At 41.0% G+C, this 21,130-nt stretch overlaps 1 protein-coding gene and 1 pseudogene across 28 annotated transcripts in view; both read left to right on the forward strand.

The window, feature by feature from the left end:
* LOC106994763 (placental protein 13-like) overlaps window positions 1–21,130 on the forward strand; it is a 118,148-nt gene that overhangs the window by 88,752 nt on the left and 8,266 nt on the right. For 8 of the 27 annotated variants that reach the window (XM_077982742.1, XM_077982743.1, XM_077982747.1 and 5 more), the window contains 3 exons: window positions 3,432–3,693; window positions 14,993–15,203; window positions 16,999–17,250. In XM_077982742.1, the coding sequence (XP_077838868.1) occupies window positions 3,432–3,693; window positions 14,993–15,203; window positions 16,999–17,115 (590 nt within the window). In that variant the 3' untranslated portion in view covers window positions 17,116–17,250. Of the gene's footprint in view, window positions 1–18; window positions 225–1,685; window positions 3,694–4,604; window positions 5,146–6,262; window positions 7,127–12,269; window positions 12,541–14,452; window positions 14,530–14,992; window positions 15,204–16,998; window positions 17,251–21,130 lie in introns of those variants that run through there. The other 19 variants (XM_077982751.1, XM_077982753.1, XM_077982754.1 and 16 more) reach the window with 12 other exon arrangements.
* Window positions 7,875–10,801, forward strand: LOC144337483 (small ribosomal subunit protein uS14 pseudogene; annotated as a pseudogene). Its single transcript, XR_013410666.1, has one exon. The product of XR_013410666.1 is annotated as a small ribosomal subunit protein uS14 pseudogene (transcript).

Here is a 21,130-nt window from a genome sequence, read left to right on the forward strand (position 1 = left end):
TGCTTTGACCTCCACAAGGACCCACAGCTGCAGGTTGATTTCCACACTGGGGCAGATAAGAAGTCAGACATTGCCTTCCATTTTGGAGTGTACTTTGGGAATTGAGTGGTCATGAACAGCATGTGTGTGGAGCCTGGAAGCATTACAGAAAATCTGAGGGTATGCCCTTTAAGGATGGCAAACAATTTGACCTGCACATCTCAGTGCTGGACAATGAGTACCAGGTGAGTATCCCAGGGGCTTTCAGTGTTTGGCCTTACTGGGATCCCAGAGCAGGAGACAGCTCTCTGTAAGCTGGCCCCAAGAGTCCCTTGGGGCCCATCTCCCATAACTGCCCCTGCCCCAGACCTTTCATCACAGAGCACCTTCTGCTTGCACTGCTATCCTCAGCTCTTTTCCCAAATTTGACCAGGGTCAAGGTAATCTCACCTGTCATTTCCCCCAAAGTGAAGAATCTCCTCTGTCTTTTCCCGTAGTGCTCATTTCTAGTGATGATGTACTTATATTTTCATTTATCCAAAATGGAGAAAATACACATGTAAATAAAATAGTTTCAGTGAGCCAAAAATTTAGTCTTTCTCTCAGGATTGAGCCCCAATTTTACTCCCCAGTACAATAATATTACTGGCTTCTCTACTCAAATTATGGAGATAATCTGCTTACAGAAATATATAGTTTTATGTTTTCATTTCTTTCTGAACAAATGTACTTTAGGAACTGGGGTGGACTGCTTGTCAAATACTATATTTTGCAAAGTCATCTATTTATGGTGCTGCCTCAGTTTTTAAACACTGCACAATATTCCTGTAGAATGGTTACCAAAAATTATTGAACTTTACTCCTTTGATGGACATTTAGACTGTTTCCAGTATTTTGCTCTCACAAATGATGCTGTATTAGGCTTTCTAATAAATCTTTTTTGTTATCAAACTCCCAGTAGTTGTATTAAAGAATAATTACAAAGAAATGAAATAACTGGCTCAGAATTGTGTGCATTTTAAATATTGTAAATTAACACCTAAAAATTGACTGTTTTATAGCTTTAGTAATAAATAATATTATATTTCCAACCTTCCTGACATTTTCAAATGGGTAAACCCAAAGATTAACATTTTGTCCAGATTTAAGTGAGTAATCCTTTAATATGCCTATGAGTTGTTCAAAATAATATACTATGTCTTGCAATACCTATTCTGTTCTTTCTCTCTAAAAACACTTGGATTTCATTCCTTGCTAACCCCTTGACAGCCCTGGGCAACTCCAAAGAGAAAGTGGGCCATCAGTGATGAATGGCAGTCATAGTCTGTATAACTGAAAAGTATACATTCAATGAACATTGTTGATCACGAACCCTTTGTGAACCCCTGTAGAAGACGCAGGGATTCAAATTCATGACACAGAATCTGGCATATTCCAGGCTAGAGAAGAGGTTGAGCAAACAGGAACTGTGTGACACAGAGTGGTAGAACTTCCCTGGAGTAATGAGAGGAAACATGGGAAATGAAATGAACAACTGTCTGAAATAGGCACAAAGGTAGTCTGTAGATAGAAGTATGTCTACTGGTTTCTGATGTATAATTGGGAGTTTTCTGGTTGGTTGCTATAGGCACTAGGGCTGAGGGGAGATAAGACTGATAGCTTGTTTTGTTGCATGCTGTATTTCTGATGCATTTTTCCTCTTACAGGTAATGGTCAATGACAAACAGTGTTACAGTTTTGCCCATCAACTCCCATCATGTTACGTGAAGTTGGTGCAAGTGTGGTGGGATGTCTGCCTGACCTCAATGTGTGTCTGTGATTGACGGTGATGTCCACACTCCGTGTTACTGAGGAGCAACAGAAACTCCCCATTTCTCTATGACTGTGGTATCCCAGAGCCTGCTAAGAGAATGATCTCTCCTCACGCCTTCCTCTACACATGGTCAATAAAACTTCACTAAATTATCCAGGATCTGGTTCTCACTCTACTGGGGAAAAAGACAAAGTGGCACAGACACACAAGTGAAACAGGCAGTGAGTCACAACACCACTGGAATATCTAAGATGACAAAACAAACGACATTCTCTACAGCCCATACTTTACGTCAGACACTCTGAACTAAAATTCTTCTCTCATTTTAGATGACTCATTGCAGTGAAATGTTAGGGATCTGTTTACAACCACACAGGCTTTGGGGAGAGACTTTGTAATTTGAGGAAAGTCAGGTGAAATATCTTAATTCTTCGCTCATCCTAAGAATGTTTCTTGTGTCTTGAAACTGCCTGGAATTGTGTGGGATGCACTGGAGGAATTGGAAGAAAAATTTGAGAATGTTTACATCTAAATTTTCAATCCAAGCAATAGTTAGAGAATCACAGTTCAATGATTTCCTTTTAAGAATCCATTTTTTTTTCAAAATAATTTTCTGATTTTTCCATTTTATGTGGGCAGAATCCTGAGATTTCTCTTTGTAAACAAATGGTCATGGTTTAAGATCAGAAAATAAGTGGTTTATTGGTGGAATGAACACAATTCATGCACATGGGCACTGTGAACAGATTCTGCTTTGCTGCTGTTACTGTTGGCATTGCAGCACAGGCAACCTCCCCACACATGTTGGCTTAAATCAATCATTTATTCTGATTTCTCTGAGTTTTGAAGGTTTAGTGGACTCATATAGGTGACAGATTATGCAGTGAGTGTCTCGATTTTAGAAAGGTCTATAGTCAGAGATTTCAGAAAATGCTTCACTCATGCCCAACTCAGCATTAGGGTGGCTGAACACCTGGTGACTGGTTGTTTGTTTCCTTCCCTATCTTATCTCCACTTTAGTGCCTTGAATTCCTGGAATTCCTGAAATCAGAATCAATGATTGGCTTCCACCAATGAAAAGCTTCCAAAAGTCTCATGAAGAAGGTGCAAGGCATTGTAGGCCTTAGCTTTGAAAGGCAGACAGTGTGACTTCTATGACATTATATTGATCAAGGTGTCATGCAGAAAGCCCAAATTAAGGAGAGGAAACGCTACAAGCTGTGGTTATTTTGACTTGTCATTATCGTTGGGCCATTTGTGGAAATTATTTCCACTTAGCCCCCACTGGCTCATACACTTGCCACATCCCCAAAACACCTTCTGAAAAACCACAGAAACCAATACAATACAAGAACAGGCTCAGAGTGAAGTTCAATATTTTATTATTTAAATCGGGACCTTGTGTTTATGAGGTGAGAACAAATTATCAGGTGCACTTTCTCTCAACATGTTCCCTAAAGGGATAAATTATCTGCCCTGAACAAATCAAACACACAATACTGAAACAGACATAAGAAAAATGCAATGATCGTATCTATTTTATAATGTAAACAGAAAATAGACAACAGTCATTGGTTTACATCATTGCTGAAAACAGCCAGATGCCTAATTTCATTTCTTCTGGGAATGTTTTTCTCAGCAATTGGCTCCACCCTCCGTTCTCAACTTCTCAGAATTCCCACCAAGATGGCAGAATCACAGCCCTTTTCCCTCTACAAGAGCTGTGATTATCTTCTCTGTTGCACATCTGGAGAACCACTTAGGAGAAACAACATATTACCTACAAACGAAAGAATGCAAATTGAAGAAGCTTCCATCAAATGGCGTCTCTTGACAGGGCTCATCTCAGGTCTGCAAAGGACAAGAACTCTTCCTTTTTTATGGCTACATAGTATTCCATGGTGAGTATGTGGCACATTTTCTTAATCCAGTCTATCATTGATGGACATTGGCGGTGGTTCCAAGACTTTGCTATTGTGAACAGTGCTACAATAATCATACGTGTGCATGTGTCTTTATAGTAGAATGATTTATAATCCTTTGGGTATATACCCAGTAATGGGATTGCTGGGTCAAATGGTATTCCTAGTTCTAGATCCTTGAGGAATTGCCACACTGTCTTCCACAATGGTTGAACTAATTTACACTCCCAACAACAGTGTAAAAGCATTATTATTTTTCCACAACCTCTTCAGCATCTGTTGTTTCCTGACTTTTTAATGATTGCCATTCTAACCAGCATGAGATGATATCTGATTGTGGTTTGATTTGCATTTCTCTAATGACCAGTGATGATAAGCATTTTTTCTTATGTCTGTTGGCTGCATAAATATCTTCTTTTGAGAAGTGTCTGTTCATAACCTTTGCTCACTTTTTGATGGGGTTGTTTTTTTTTTCCTTGTAAATTTGGTTAAGTTCTCTGTAGATTCTGGGTATTAGCCCTTTAACAGATGGATAGATTGCAAAAATTTTTCTCCCATTCTGTAGGTTGCCTGTTCACTCTGATGATAGTTTCTTTTGCTGTGAAGAAGCTCTTTAGTTTAATTAGATCCAATGGGGATAGAATTTTTAAGGAATGGACAAGTCATAGGCCCAGGTAAATTAGAGTGGCTCACTTTTGATCTTGTGATGAGGGGCAGAGTGTGTCCTCACCTGGGGGAACGAGGAGCTAAATAGCCCCACAGGGACCAGGCCTGCAGTATCACCATGGAGACTGCTTTCTTCCCTGAAACGGGGGAAGGGATTTGTATTTGTGTTAAGTGTGTTCCCCACAAAGAAGGGGCTTGCCTAACACTCTGTGTGCTTTGCCCAGAGCTGCAGATGGATTTCTACACAGGGACAAATGAGGACTCAGACATCGGCTTCCATTTCTGAGTACACTTTCACCATTGTTTGATCATAAACAGCTATGTGTGTGGGACCTGGAAGTGTGAGAAGAGATGCCACAATGTGCCCTTTGAGGATGGCAAAACATAATCTGAGCATCTTGGTGCTGGACAATGAGTACCAGGTCAGCATCCTAGGAGCTCCCGGTACAAGGCCTCCATGGGCTCTCAGAGCAGCAGGCAGCTCTCTCTGACCTGGCCCCAATAGTCCTTCAGGACCCATCTGCCATAACTACTCCTGCCCTGGGCTTTTCATCACGGAGCACCCTCTGCTTGCACTGCCATCCTCAGCTCTTTTCCCAAGTCTGACCAGAGTCAATATCAGCTCACCTGGCATTTTTCCCAAGAAGGAGAATCTCCTCTGTCTTTTCCATTGTTCTCCTTTCTATTTGTGCTGTTATTTAAGTTTTCAGGTAGTGGACTGACACAATATTCATAAGAATAAAATTGTTTTAGTCAATGAAAAAATAAGTCTTTGTCTTACTCCTGGACCCAATCTTACTGCTGAGAATATTACCAGTGTTTTATTCTCCTTCCACAGGAAATCTCTGCTTATGGAAACATATAGATTTATTAATTTGTTTTTAAACAAATCCTGGTATATGTTGCTCTCCACCTTACACTTTAGGAACTGAGTTGATTTGTTGTCAAAGAATACATCTTGAAGACATCATCTATTGATGGTGCTGCCTCAGTTTTCAAAGGTTGCATAATGTTGCATTAGAAGGATTACCAAAAATTGTGGACCTTGACTTTTTTGATGGGCATTGAGGTTATTTCCAATATTTTTCTTTTGCAAATGGTGCTATATTAAGACTTCTAGTCAATTCTCTTGTCATTATTCACCTCTCTTACTTATATTGAAAGATATCACAAAGAAATGAAATATGTGCATTTTAAATTTAACGAATTAACACCTATAAAGTTACTTTACAACCTTAGTAATAGAGAATATGTCCAAATGTTCTGGCTCTTTCTAATGGGTAGGCGAAAAGATTCACATTTTATTCAGATTCAAGTGAGGGATCTTTACCTATCCTTAGAAGCTGTTCAAAATGATATTCTATGTTTTGCAACACTTGTCTGATTCTGCCTCTCCAACAGCACTTGAATTTTATTCTTGGCCACCATCAGCCCTGATCTAGGCAACTCCAAAGAGATACTGGGCCATCAGCAGTGAATGGCGGTTGTAGTTCGTGGAACTGAAAGATATACATTCAATGAACATGGTCTAGCGTTAACCCTGTGTGAACCCCTGTACAAGATGCAGGGATTCAAGTTGGTGAAACACAGTCAGTAGCCATGGGGATTTTCCAGGATAGAGGGGAGGCTGAGCAAACATAGACCATGCGTCACAGAGTGGTAAAGCATTTCTTGAAGAATAAGAGAAAAATTAGAAATAAAGTGAGCAACTGTCTAAAATAGGCAAGAAAGTTAATCTGTAAACAGAAGTGTGTGTCTTGGGTTCAATTATATAACAAGGAGTTTTCTCACGGTATGTTGTAAGTACTAGGACAGAGTAGAGAAGAGGGTGAAAGCTTGTTTGAAGGCATACTGTCTTTCTGATGCATTTTTCTTCCTGTAGGTAATAAAAAATAGCCAACACTGTTACAGCTTTGTCCATCAACTTCCACCACGTTCTGTGAAGACAGTGCAAGTGTGGAGAGATGTCTCCCTGACCTCAATGTCTGTCTGCAATTAAGGGAGATCACCACACTCTCCATTGTTGAGGAATCCCTTTTCTATGTGACCATAGGATCCCCAGAGCCTGCTAACAGCATGTCCTCTCCTCACGCTTTCCCCTACCCTTGGTTGCTAAAACATCACCAAACTACCCAGGATTTCTTTGGTTCTTGCTTTAAGGGGGAAAGAGAAAGTGGTCATCCCCAAGAGGACCTGAGGAATTCTATGGGAGGCATCCAGAAATCAAAGAGGAGAAATCTTCTTGTGACTCCAGGAGTGAGTGACAATGTGCCTAGAATGTCTTAGGAGTCATTAGGTACAGCATCCTTCTATGGCACGTCGTTGACGTCAGTGACTCTGAAACAAAATCCTTACCCAATCTCAGATGACTCACTGCATTGAAATGTTAGGTAGCTGTTTACAGCCACACAGGTGTACCTCGTGGCTTTAGGGAGAAATTTTGTAACTTGAGGACAATCTGGGGGAATTTCCTAATTCTTTCCATTGTTCTCAGGATATTTGTTGTATATAAACATGGTGCTTGGCTCTATACAGACTTCCATGCAGGAACTTTAGAAAAAGACACATGTCTGGTGTGAAAATTTTAATTCAAGCAATCATTAGGTAATCATAGGAGTCCAAAGATTTCTCTTAAAGAACTCTAATTGTTGATATTTAAAAACAACTGCGAGATTTTTCTGATGTTTGTGGCAGAATCCTGGAATTTCTATTTGGAAACAAATAGTCATGGGTTTAGACCAGAAAATATGTAGTTTATTGTTTGGATGGACACAATTCATACACATGGACACAGTGAGCAGACCTTGCTTTGCTGCTGTTTCACTAGGCATTGCAGCGCAGCAAACCTCCCAACACATATTGACTTAGAACAATCATTTATTCTGATCTTTCTCAGTTAACTGGACTCATGTGGGTGGTAGATTATGTGGTGAGAGTCTCGTTTTCTGAAGAATCTTTTAGGCTGGAATTCCAGAGGATGCTTCACTCATATCTGACTCAACACTGGGGCTGGGTGAACACCTGGGGGCTGACTGGTTATTTCCTTTCCTACCTCACCTCCCAATCCATGCCTTGAATTCCCTCAAATCATGAGAGTCTCGTGGTTCTTGGACTGAATGAATGATGATTGGCTTCCACTAAAGAAAGCCTTCCAAAAGCTCAGGAAGAAGGTACAAGGCATCATAGGACCTAGCTTACAAAGGCAGACAGTGTCAGTACTGTGACATTGTATTGAACACAGTGAGCTATACAGACAGCCCACATCAAAGGTAAGTGATTCCACAAGCTGTGGTTATTTTGACATGTGGTCATGAGGGAGCATCCTTGGCAACTATTATCACCCAGTCCTCAATGGCTTACATGTTTCCCACATTCCAAAACCACTAATCCTGTAAGGAACCACTGAACACAACAGAACTACAGAAACAGGCTCAGATTGAAGTTCAGCATCTTATCATCTGATTAGGATCTGCTGTCCATGAGGTGACTACAAATTATCAGGTGCACTTTCTCAGAATACATTATCTGCCCTATAGAAATCAAAATATTAGACTGAAACAGATATAGGAAAATGCAGTGAACACGCTTATTTTAGAAAAGGAAAAGATAATAAACAGCACTCTGAAAGCAAGATGGGTCACCAACAGCTTTACTGGAACCACCCACGAAAATTCAGCCAGGGTTCTCACTCTTGTTACATCTGCTCAAACAAGCATGGCCTTCTGTTGATATACTGTCTTGATATCTGCTGCTTGTGTTTTTATAAGTACTTGAAGGATATAGGTTTCATTAAGTTGGACTAAGTGATCTTCTTTAAATTGATAAGCAAAACATGCACCCAATGAATGAAACTGTGCTAGCTCATTGAACATAAATAAAAATTAAAACAAAGAGACAAATAAAAACAAACAAGAACAAAAAAGAAAATAGGCAGCAGTCACTGGTCCACATTATTGGACCCTATTTTCATCTTCTCTGAAAATGTTTCTCTGCAACAATTGGCTCCACCATCTATTGTCAGCTTCTTGAAGCTCCTAACAAGATTGCATAGTGACAGCCCTTTTCTTTCTACAAGAGCTGTGATCATTTAGATCATAGCACAGATAGAGGACCACTTAGGAGAAGATAAACAGTATATTACCTAAAAGCCAAACAATGCAGATTGAAGAGGGTCTCATCAAATAGCCTCTTTTTCTGCAGGGCCCATCTCAGGCATCATTTTGGTCATCCTCATCCTTTCTTCCCATGTTCATTGTCACAGCTTGTTCAACAGCAACCTTACTCATGGGTGTGCCTCTCTTTTTGCCCTCCTTTAACTTAACATCCAGTTACCTTGAGGTGTCAATGAACAGTAAATAACACATTCATGGCTCACTTCTTTGTTTCTTTAAAGTGTAAACTGAAATTTCCTCCCCTCTCACTGGAAAATCTCAGCTTCTTATTAGGTACACTGACCTCCATATATCATCCCTCTCACAGTTTTGGTCACTTCTCTGTTTTGTTGATGGATCATAGGCCCTCTCATCTGCATGGAATTCAGTTTTTGGGGGAATTAGGCAATTCTTGCTCAAAGTGGGTAAAGACTATCTTGGAACCCATGTCTTTCTTAGAATAACATGAGTTTGATTTCATATCTACATATCCCTGGATGATGCCCATTGTATTTGAATAACCTACAGGGTCCTACATGCTGCCTCTGCTAGACAAACACACAGTGACTGACTTTTCTTAACTGATATTCACCAGCTCAGTTCAGTTCACATAGTCCATTTGTTATACTCATCTTTATACTACCTACTATCCTGTGCTTATGGTGGCCAGGAGTGACGTCTCAGATAAAAAGAGAAGATATAGAGACCAGGAAGCGATGTCCAACAAACGAACTTTAATTTGCCTCTGGGGACCCACTCAACATCTTTTTCGTGCTCCTCAACCTAAATTCACTAAATATAGCATTCCCACTAAATATAGTATTACTCAAAACATAGAAGGTTATTCTGGACTCTAAAGCCTTGCCTTCTGAATGGTCTGTGGGGCTTTTTCAGTTTTTGCTGAAAGTCCCCAAAGAATAAATCTACTCTTTGAAAATGTCCTTGATGCCAAAGTCCATCAAAACTGTGTCCTCTGTGGTGCTGTCCGTGGTGCTGAACACTGGTGCTTCTAGGCCTGTATTTGCAAGTGAGCGGCCAATAAAACAGAATTAGGAGATAGTTTTTTTGTTTTGTTTTGTAGTTGACAAATTGCAGCTCGAAATATGCATGATATATGGAGCAATAATTGAATCTGGATTTTCAAACCACAATTTCTGCAATGCTCTCTATCACCACTTTTATTCAGCATAGTATTTGAAGTACCAGCCGGAGCGTTCAGCAAGAGAAAGCAACAAATGGCATCCAAATACAGAACGAAGTTAAACAATCCATGTTTACAGACATGATTCTATATCTAGAAAACCTCACAGTTCCCACCCAAACTATCATTAAGCTGGTAAACAACTTTCGCAAAGCTTCAGGATACAAAATCAATATGCAAAAATCACTAGAAGTCCTATATGCCAATGACAGCGAACCATAGGGCCGAATCAGGAATGCAATTCCATTCACAATTGCCATGAAAAGAATACAATACCTAGGAATACAGCTAACCAGGAGGTGTAAGATGGTACAAGGAGAATTACAAAACACTGCTTAAAGAAGTAGAGATGACCCAAACAAATGGAAAAACATTCCATGCTCATGGATGGCAAGAATAATGATCATTAAAACAGCCACAATGCCCAAAGAAATGTACAGATTCAACGGTATTCCTATTGCACTATCAATAACATTCTTCACAGAATTAGAAAAATCTATTTTAAAATCCATATGGAACCAAGAGTAAGCTGAATAACCTAGACAATTCAAAGTAAAAAGAACAAAGCTGGAAGCATCACATTACCCAACTTCAAGCTGTACTATAGCTTGAAGTAACCTAACAGCATAGTACTTGCACAAAACAGACACATTGACCAATGGAACAGAACAGAGAGACAAGAAGTAAGGTCCCACACCTACAGCCATCTGGTTTTCGACAACGTTGATCAAACAAGCAATGGAAAAAAGATTCCTATTCAGGAAATAATTTTCGGATAATTAGCTAGTCATGTGCAGATGATCGAACCTGAACCACTTTCTTGATTATATAGAAAAATTAACTCAAGATGAGTTAAAGACTTAAATGTGAAACCCAAAACTATAAAAATCCTGGAAGACTACCTAAGGCAATACCATTCCGAATGTAGGAATAGGCAAAAGATTCATGACAAAGATGCGAAAGGCAATCACAAGAAAAGGAAAAACGGACAAATTGATCAATTTAAACTAAAAAGATTCTGCACAGCAACAGAACCTATCAACAGAACCAACAGACAACCTACAGAAAAGGAGAAAATATTTGCAAATTATGTATCTGAAAATTGTCTAATATCTAACATCTATAAGGAACTTTAACAACTTTACAAGAAAAGAACAAACAACCCCATAAAAAATGGGCAAAGGGCTGGGAGCAGTGGCTCTTGCTTGTAATTCCAGCACTTTGGGAGGCTGAGGACTGCTTGAGTCCAGAAGTTCAAGACCAGCTTCGGCAACATGGCAAAACCCTATCTCTATGAAAAATAGAAAAATTAGCCAAGTCTTGTCTCGAGCACCTGTAATCTCAGCTACTTAGAAAGCTGAGCTGGGAGGATTGCCTGAGCCCAGGCAGAGGTTGCAGTTAGTCGAGATTTCACCACTGCACTTCTGCCTGGGTGTCATAGTGAAATCCTGTCTCAAAAAAAGTAGACCAAGAACATTAATAGACAGTTTTCAAAACAAGACATACAGGTGGCCAACAAGCAAATGAAAAGAAGCTCAACATCCCTGAATGTTAGAAAAATGCAATCCCATTACTGGGATAGGTGTATACACTATTGTATACACAGAAGAATATAATTGATTCTGCCTTAAAGACATATGAACATGAATGTTCTTTTCAACACTATGCACAATAGCAAAGACACAGAATGAGCCCAAATGCCCATCAAGGACAGATTACATACAGATAATGTGATACATATGCACAATGGAATACTATGAAGCCCTAAAAAAGAATGAGGTCATGTCTTTTGCAGGAACATGGATGGAGCTGGAGGCCATGAATCTTAGTAAACTAATGCAGGAACAGAAAGCCAAATACTCCATGTTCTCACTTACAATTGTGAACTAAATGATGAGACTCAGGGACACCAATAGGGGAACAACACACACAGAAGCCTACTTTACGGTGGAGGGTGAAAGGTGGGATAGGAGCAGAAAAAACAACTATTGGGTACTATGCTTAGTACCCAGGTGAAGAAATCTTATGTACCACAAACCTCATGACACGACTTTATCTGCATATGTACCCCTATAATAAAAGTAAAAAAAAAAAGAAAAAAACCCAATCTCACCTTTCTCCCAGAATCTACAGGAGAAACAGTATCTCTGAAACTTTGTTTTACATGGACTCCAAGACAAAGCAGAGAATGTAGTTAGAGTCCAGGTATGTGACAGACAGATGAGAGTGACCCTCACATGGCAGAGCCAAGGGGCCTACTGTGAGGCAGGTTCATGCATTAACTTTCTCTACTTCTCTCCTGAGGATCAAGGTCAGGAGGATCAGACCTTCAAAGGCTCTCCCAGAACCTTTAAATGCAAAGAGAATTGCCTTCTAGGTCTAACGTCTTTTTCTAAAATTCCCAATTTACTTTTAGTCATTGTACAAATTGAGAGAATGTACACCTTCTGGCTAGATTCTGCACAGCAGAGAAAATGCTTGAGAGGCACAAAGAGAAGCTTTACAATCACTACCCCTCACTCCATCATCCTATCCCTGGTAACCCAATCCACAGCCTGGTACCTCCACTACTGTCATTTCCACTGCCTTACAGCAAACAGCTATGGTTGTGACAGAGTTTCTTCCTGACATCTGAGTCTTTCTCCTGCTACACGGAAAGCTTGCTGGGAGGGGCTTGGAATCTGGCATGAAGCCAGAGGGCATCTCTGAGTTGCAGCATTTAAATGATCCCACTCAGAGATTCACACAGAAGACTGGACACAATTCCGAAGAGTCACCCAGAAGGAGAGAACAATGTCATCACTACCCGTGAGTTGAAAAGGCACAGACTTTAACCATCTCAAGTCACATAAACCAAGAAAGAAACAGGGGAGATTTTCTGAGATGAAAATATGAGCACTCCTACTACGAATGCTTTCCTGAGAGGTGTGGTTGTGTGGAAGAGAAACCCTGAGGCTGTGGTATCTGAGATGACTGTGGGGTGTGAGGTGGGGATCCTGGACCAGTGTAACCCTCTGTGAGTGTGTGGTGGTATCTGATGAGAGTGAACTCTGCTGAGATTAAGTGACTTTAGGTGGGAGGCAGATGTCCCACCAGGACGGGCGGGTGTGTGAGTGAGTGTAAGTGGTTGAGTGTGCTTTGTCTTCCTGTCTGTGATGTGAGTGTATGTTTGCTCACAGCCAGACCAGTGCATGGTCATCTTTATGTGCACAGTGAGCAGGTATGTGAAGCAGCTGTGTGTCTTTTCATGTGTGGCAATGTGGATCCCAGATGGCTTAACTGGTAGGGATCTTGGGGATTGTGAGTTACCAAGGACTAGTTTCAGGTCACTTATGAGAGCGAAATGTAGCATCAGTAGATGTCTTCCCAGTAAGAGTGGGGAAGAGCAATGCAGACTATGGGGGTGATGGTTCCTCAGGTGGGGACTGCACAGAGTGACCACTGGCTTTGGCTTCCCAAGCTCAGCTTCCTTGCCCCAGCTCAGCCTGTTCTTCCCATTGTGGAACAGGAGAGTGTTCAGACACTGATTTGCCAGGGAAGAATATTAGAGGCCATGGTTTCAGTGACTGAACCATGCGAAATATTCACAGTAAGCTCTGTCTGAACTGAAACTAAACTTGTTCCTCCACTCATGAAAGAAAAAGCTCTGTTTGAATTCAGACAGAGTTTACTGTGAATGTTACTCAACAAAGCAGCTGGGTTCACTGGCTCATGGCCATCACCCCACCAATTTGGGAGGCAAAGATGGGAGGGTAACTTGAGGCCAGAAGTTTGAGACCAGTCTGGGCATCATAGTGAGACCCTTTCTTTGAAAACCTTTAAATATCAGACTGGCAGAGTGGCAGGCACCTTTCGCCCCAGCTACACAAGAGGGGGCAGATGTGTGAGGATCACTGCAGCCCAGGAGTTCGACGTTTCAGTGAGCTGTGATTGCACCACTGCATGTCAGCCTGGGTGACAAAGCAAGACCCTGTCTCAAAAATATGGAAAAATCATCAACCACTTGTAGTAGTCGTAGAAATCAATCGTTCCCTCTAGTTATGTCCCTGACCCACAGGCTTCATATGTGCAAGTACTGAGGCTGCGCTGTCAGCAATGTGTCCCCTTCTGGGAAGGACGTCCATTGCCCTTGATGATTGTGATGCATGTGCCTCCCACACACAGGGGTTTCCTGTTCTTTCATCATTTCTCTCTTTTTCAACAAGTGTTGTTTCTCACTGGACTGAATTTCTAAATTCTGTCACCCTCAAGTCTTGTTTTCATTTTCAGAGTTGAAAATAAGGCAGGTCAATGTCTCAGGAGGACTCCCCTGTTCTGTTAGGTCACCCCTAACAGACCCTACACATGCCAGGGATTAGAGTAGAAGTTTTACGTATATTAACTCCTCTGTTACTGAGAACACCCTACAAAGTAGGAATTTCTGACAATCCTCCTTGTTCTGGGGAAACCGAGGCAGGGAGGGTTAAGTAATAGATCTAAGATTGCACTGCTAGTAAGCGGCAGAATGAGGACTGGAATCCAGGATGCCTGGCTCTTGAACAATTGCTCCTACCTATGGGTCCACCATATCTTCAGGAATATGGGGCCCTGACTGTGGTAGGGTGAAAGGGGAGAGGCCTCAGAGTCTGCCCTGTGATCTCTAACCTCCTGCACCATGGGAATCTGTTACAATAGGGGAGGCTGACCCTTTACCTCTCAATCACTCTCAATACCCTGGCAGGTACCATACACACTGCCTGTTTCCTTGTCTGTTGGTTCCTGCGTGATAATCACAGGGACACCGATCCTCACTTTTGTGTGAGTACTCCATGGTCCGATGGAGGGGGTGGAGGAGAGAAGGGTGAATATTTGCTAAGGGTGTGACCTTATGTGTGAGTGATGTGGAAATGTCTAGTTGGCATAATGAAGACCTCACGCAAGTGCACGCCCTGGAGACCCTCCAGCACCAGGCATGAGACCTGCAGCAACTGCATGTGGGCCAGCCATGGGGACCAGGGGAGGAGGACACTCATTGAGTTGGGGCTGTGGCTCTTTATTAAAGGGCATAGAATTTCCAGGAAATGAACAGATCATAGGCCCAGGTCCCTGACTGGTGCTCAGTTTTTGTCTGGGGATGAGGAGCACAGCATCTCTCTGCCTGGGAGCACGAGGAGCTGAAGCATCCCCACAGGGACCAGGACTGCAGGGATTTGTGTGTGTGTTGAGTGTGTGTCTGCACTATGAAGGAACCTGCCCAACGTGCTGTGTGCTTTGACCTCAGCAAGGACCCACAGCTGGAGGTGAATTTCTACACTGGGACAGATGAGGACTCAGATATTGCTTTCCAATTCCGACTGCACTTTGGTCATCCTGCAATCATGAACAGTCGTGTGTTTGGCATATGGAGGTACGAGGAGAAATGCTACTATTTGCCCTTTGAAGATGGCAAACCATTTGAGCTGTGCATCTATGTGCGTCACAAAGAATACAAGGTGAGTACCTCAGGAGCTTCCAGCACTGGAGCTCTGTGGGCTCCTAGAGGAGGCAGCTTTCATTGACCTGGTGCCACCAGTCCCTCGGGGCCCATCTTCCATAACTACTCCTGTTTCAGATTTTCATCACAGAGCACCCTCTGCTTGCACTGCCATCCTCTGTTCTTTCCAAAATCTGACCAACATCAAGGTCGGCTCACCTGCCATTTCCCCCAAAGTGGAGAATCTGTCTTTTCCCATAGTGCTCATTTCTACTTCTGCCATTCTTTAAATTTTCATTTAGCTGAATGTATACAGTATACTTAAGAAAAAGGTGATTTTAATCATTCAAAAATTGTGTCTTTGTCTAACTTTTGGGTCCCAATTCTACTCATAAGAACAGCATTACTAGAGTTCCGCTCTTCTTCAGAAAGAATTTTTTTATTTTTTTTATTTTTTTGAGACAGTCTCACTTTGTCATCCAGGTTGGAGTGCAGTGGTGTGATCACAGCTCATTGCAAACTCCACCACCCAGATTCAAGCAATTCTCTTGCTTTAGCCTCCCAATAGCTGGAATTACAGGTGCATGCCATCACACCTGGCTAACTTTTGTATTTTTAGTAGAAGCGGAGTTTCACCATGTTGGCCAGGCTTGTCTTGAACTCCCGACCTTGCGTGAGTTGCTCACCCTGGCCTCCCAAAATACTGGGATTACTGGCATAAGCCACTGTGCTCAGCCTTTCAGAGGAAACCTTTGCCTATGGACGGATATAGATATGTCTATGATTTCATTTGTTTTTAAGCAAATCCCGGTATAAGTTGCTCTACACATTACACTTCAGGAATTAAGTTGATTTGTTGACAAAGAATATATCTTCAAGGCACTATCAGTCCATGGTGCCACTTCAGTTTTTAATGATTGCATAATATTCCATTAAAAAGTTTACCCAAAATTATTGAACTTGACCCTTTTTTGGGCATTAAAGTTTTTTCCAGTATTTTGCTCTCATATATGATGCTGTATTAAGTTTTATAGTCAATCCTCTTGTCATTACTAATTTCCCAATACTTATACTGGAAGATAATTAGAAAAAAATGAAAAAACCAGCTCAAAAATGTGTAAATTTTAAATTTGAAAAATTTGCATTAAGAAGGTGACTTTCTCTATAGCCTCAATATAAGGAATATATCCATACTTTTTGGTTTTCTCTAATGAATAGGCCAAAAGATTCACATCTTATTCAGAGTCAAGTGAGGGCTCTTTTTCTATGCTTTAAAGTTGTTGAAGATAATATCCTATGTTTTACAAGACCTGTCCTCCCTTAACTCTCTAAGAATCCTGGGTTTCATTCTTTGCCACTACCATCTCAGATGTAGGCTACTCCAAAGAGGAACTGTGCCATCAGAAGTAAAAGGCAGTCACAGTTCATGGAACTGAAAAGTATGCACTCAATGAACATGGTCTAGCAGTAGCCCTGTGGCAGGTCCTGTGTGAGATGCAGGGTCTCAAGTTCCTGAGACACAGTCCCTGGTGATGGGGATCTTCCAGGTTGGAAGGGAGGCTGAGTAAACAGGGTCTGTGTGACATGGTGTATAACTTCACTAGGGGAATGAGAGAAAACATTAGAAATAAAATGAGCACCTGTCTCAAATAGGCACAAAATGTAGCCTGTAAACAAAAATGTGTCTACTAGGTTCACTTTTGTGTAACTAGGAGTTTTCGTGGGGAAGGTTATTTGTATTAGGTCAGAGAGGAGAAAGGGCTGAAAACCTGTTTGGTGCCTACTGTCTTTCTGATGCATTTTTCCTCTTGTAGGTAATGGTAAATGGCCAACGCATTTACAACTTTGCCCATCGATTCCCGCCAGCATCTGTGAAGATGCTGCAAGTGTTGAGAGATATCTCCCTGACCAGAGTGCTTATCAGCGATTGAGGGAGATGATCAGACTCCTCATTGTTAAGGAATCCCACTTTCTACCTGACCATGGGATTCCCAGAGCCTGCTAACAGAATAATCCCTCCTCACCCTTTCCCCTACACTGGATCATTAAAACAGCACCAAACCCCACATCGTTGGTTCTTGCTTTAAGAGGGGAAAAGAGGAAGTGGTCATCCCCAAGAGGGGCCAGGGCATTCTATGGGAGGCATCAGGAAATCAAAGGGGATAAACCTTCCTGTGACAAAGGGAGTGAGTGACAAGGTCCCTGGAATGTCTGAGAAGACATTAGAAACAATATCCTTCTATAGTATGTAGTTGACGTCAGACAGTCTGAACCAAAATCCTTACCCAATGTGAGATGACTCACCGCACTGAAATGTTAGGTAACTGCTTACAGCCACATAGGTGTACCTAGTGGCTTCGGGCAGAAGCTGTAACTTGAGGAAAATCATATGGAATTCCTTAATTTTTTTCATTGTTCTCAGGATGCTTATTGTGTAGGCACATTGTGAAGTTTTCAATCTAAGTAGTAGGGAAATACTGGAGCCCAGTGTTTTCCTTAAAGAATCCCAATTATTCTTATTTCCAAATATTCAAAGATTTTTCCATTTTTTGTGTGCAGAATCCAGGGGTTTCTCTTTGGAAATAAATGGTCATGGTTGTAGATCAGAGAACATGTAGATTGTTATTGGAATAGACACAGTTCATGCACATGGACACAGTGAACAGACCCTGCTTTACTGCTGTTCCAGTGACAAATTGTAGCATAACAAACCTCCCAACACATATTGACTAAAATCAATCATTTATTTTGATCTCTCCCAGCTTTACAGGTTTATTGAACTCATGTGAGTGGTAGGTCATGTGATGGGAGTCATGTTTTTAGAGAAATCTTTTAGCCTGGGATTTCAGAGGATGCTTCACTCATGTCCAAGTCAACACTAGGGCTGAGTGAACACCTAGAAACTGGCTGGTTATCTCTTTCACTACCACACCTTTCCATTCATGCCTTGAATATGTTCAAATCAGGAGAGTCTCATGGTTCTTGGACTTAATGAATGGTGATTGGCTTTCAGCAAAGAAAGCCTTTCAAAAGGCTCATGGAGACAGTACATGGCATTATAAGACCTACCTTTGAATGGCAGACAGTGTCACTTCTATAACTTTACATTGACCATGGTGAGTCACATAGACAGCCCTAATCAAAAGGAGAGGACTCCACAAGCTGTGGTTATTGTGACTGTAGTCATGAGGGGCCATCCTTGGCAACTAGTTCCATTCAGTTATTACTGGCTTATATACTTCCCACATACCAACAACACTAACCCTGTAAGGGATCTCTGAAGGCAATACTACAACAGGAACAGGCTCAGAGTGAAGTGCAGTATCTTATCTAATCAGGATATGGTGTCTATCAGGTGACTAAAAATTATCACTTGCAATCTCTCTCAACATGTGCACCAAAGGGACATACCATCTGCTTTATACAAATGAAACCAAAAAGACAAAAAGAGACAGGAAAAAGGCAATGAACACACCTACTTTAGAGGGGCAAAATAAAATAGTCAGCACTCACTAATCCATATCACTGGTGAAACCAACCAGACAGCTATTTTCATTTTCTCTAGGAATGTTTCTCTGTAGCACTTGTCCTCGCCCTCCATTCTCAGCTGCTTGGAGTTCCTACCAAGATGGCAGAATTACAGACCTTTCCCCAATAGAAGAGCTGTGATTATCTGCTTCGTAGCATGTATGGAGAACAACTTAGGAGAAGAGAAACAACATATTACTTAAAAATCAATGAAGGCAGATTGAAGAGAGTCCCACTAAATAGCCTCTTTGTTTGCAAAGGCCATCTCAGGTGTCATTTTAATCATTCTCATCGTCTCTCCCCATGTTCATTGCAACAGTTTCTGCAACTCCAACCTCACTCGTGGGTATGCCTCTCTCCTTACCTTTCCTTTAACCTAACATCCAGATACCTTGAGATGCTAACGCACAGTGAATGACACTCTTCATGCCTCTCTTCCTGTTTCTTTCCAGTATGGAATGAAATTCCCTCCCCTCTCAGTGGAAACTCTTGGGTTCTGATTAGGTACACTCTCCTCCTTACACCTTCCATTTCACAGTCTTGATCACTTCTCTATTTTGATAATGGATTATAGGCCCCATCACCACCACAGAATTCATTTTTTTGGGGAATTATGTAATTTGTGCTCTGAGTGGATGAAAACTATCCTGAAACCACTGGCTTAATGAGCAGAAAATGACTTGGATTTCACATCGACTTGCTGCTTGCCCAGCAGTCATTTTATTTGAATAACCGAGATAATTTTACATGCCAGCCCTGCCAGGCAAACACACAGTGACTACCCTTTCTTGAATGATATTCACCAGCTCAATGCACTTCCTGAAGGTCATTCGTTACATTCATCCTTATTCAGCTGCTACTCTGTGCTCATGGTGGCCAGGAATGACATCTCAGATACAAAGAGATTACATAGAGTCCAGGGTGAATGTTCAACTAATAATTTTTGAATTGCCTCTGAAAATCTACTCAACATCTTTCCTCCTCCTGCTCAATCAAAATTCATTGTCTTCTCCCAGCAAATTTGGGATTGCTCAAAAAGCAGAAACTCTTTAATGAACTCTAAAGCCTCCTCATCTCAAAGGTTTTTTGGTCTTTCCAGTTATAACTGAAGCCCCCAAAGAATAAATATACTCTGTGATAATAATGTCCTTGATGTCTAACTCTGTCAGCGTTGTGATTCCTCCGGGATGCCATCCGTGATGGTGCTAAACATTCATGTATGTGGGCCTCTATTTGCAAGTGAGGGGCCCAAGAAGATGGAATAAAAAGGAAATTTAAAAAAATTTTCCCCAATTTATTTATTTTTACCATTCTTTAACTTTTCTTTTAAGTTCAAGTGTACATGTGCAGGTTTGTTGTGTAGGTAAACCCCTTGTCACGGGTGTTCGTTGTACAGATTATTTCACCATCCAGGTACTGAGCAAAGCAAAAAGTAGTTATTTTTTCTGCTCTTCTCCCTCTTCTCACCCTCCACTCTCAAATAGGCCCCAGTGTTTGTCATTTACTTCTTTGTGTTTATGAGCTCTCATCGTTTAGCTTCCACTTATAAGTGAGAACATGAAGTATTTTTCTTCTGGTCCTGCATTAATTTGCTAAGGATAATGGCCTCTAGCTCCATCTATGTTCCCTCAAAAGACATGACCTTGTTCTTTTTTATGGCTGCATAGTATTCCATGGTGTATATGTACCACATTTTCTGTATTCAATCTGTAATTGATGGCACTTAGGTTGATTCCATGTCTCTGGTATTATGGTTTTATTTTGCATTTCCCTGATGATTAGTGATGTTGAACATTTTTTTCATATGTTTATTGGCAGTTTGTATATATTTTTGTCTTTGTACTGATATTTATTTTATTTTTACTTTTTAAAACTCATTAGTTTAGTTTATTTTTTCCCATGTTATTGTGATACAGATTGTATTTGGTTACATAAGTAATTTCTTTATTGGTGATTTGTGACATTTTGGTGCACCCATCACCCAAGCAGTATATACTGCATCATATTTGTAGTATTTTATCCCTCATCCCCCTCTCACTCTTCCCCCCAAGTCCCCAAAGCCCATCATATTATTTTTATGCCTTTGTGTCCTCATAGGTTAGCTCCCACATATCATTGAGAACATATGATATTTGTTTTCCATTCCTGAGTCACTTCACTTAAAATAATAGTCTCCAATCTCATCCAGGTTACTGGAAATGCTGATAATCCATTTCTTTTTGTGGTTGCACAGTATTCCATTGTATATATATGTGTGTGTGTGTGTATGTGTATATATACAATGGAATGTGTGTGTATGTGTATATATATATATATATATATAAACTTTTTTTAAATCCATTCATTGATTGATAGACATTTGTGTTGGCTCCACTATTTTGCTATTGTGAATTGTGCCACTAGAAACATGCATGTACA

Source organism: Macaca mulatta, chromosome 19, assembly GCF_049350105.2.
Source record: "Macaca mulatta isolate MMU2019108-1 chromosome 19, T2T-MMU8v2.0, whole genome shotgun sequence".
NCBI lineage: Eukaryota > Metazoa > Chordata > Mammalia > Primates > Cercopithecidae > Macaca > Macaca mulatta.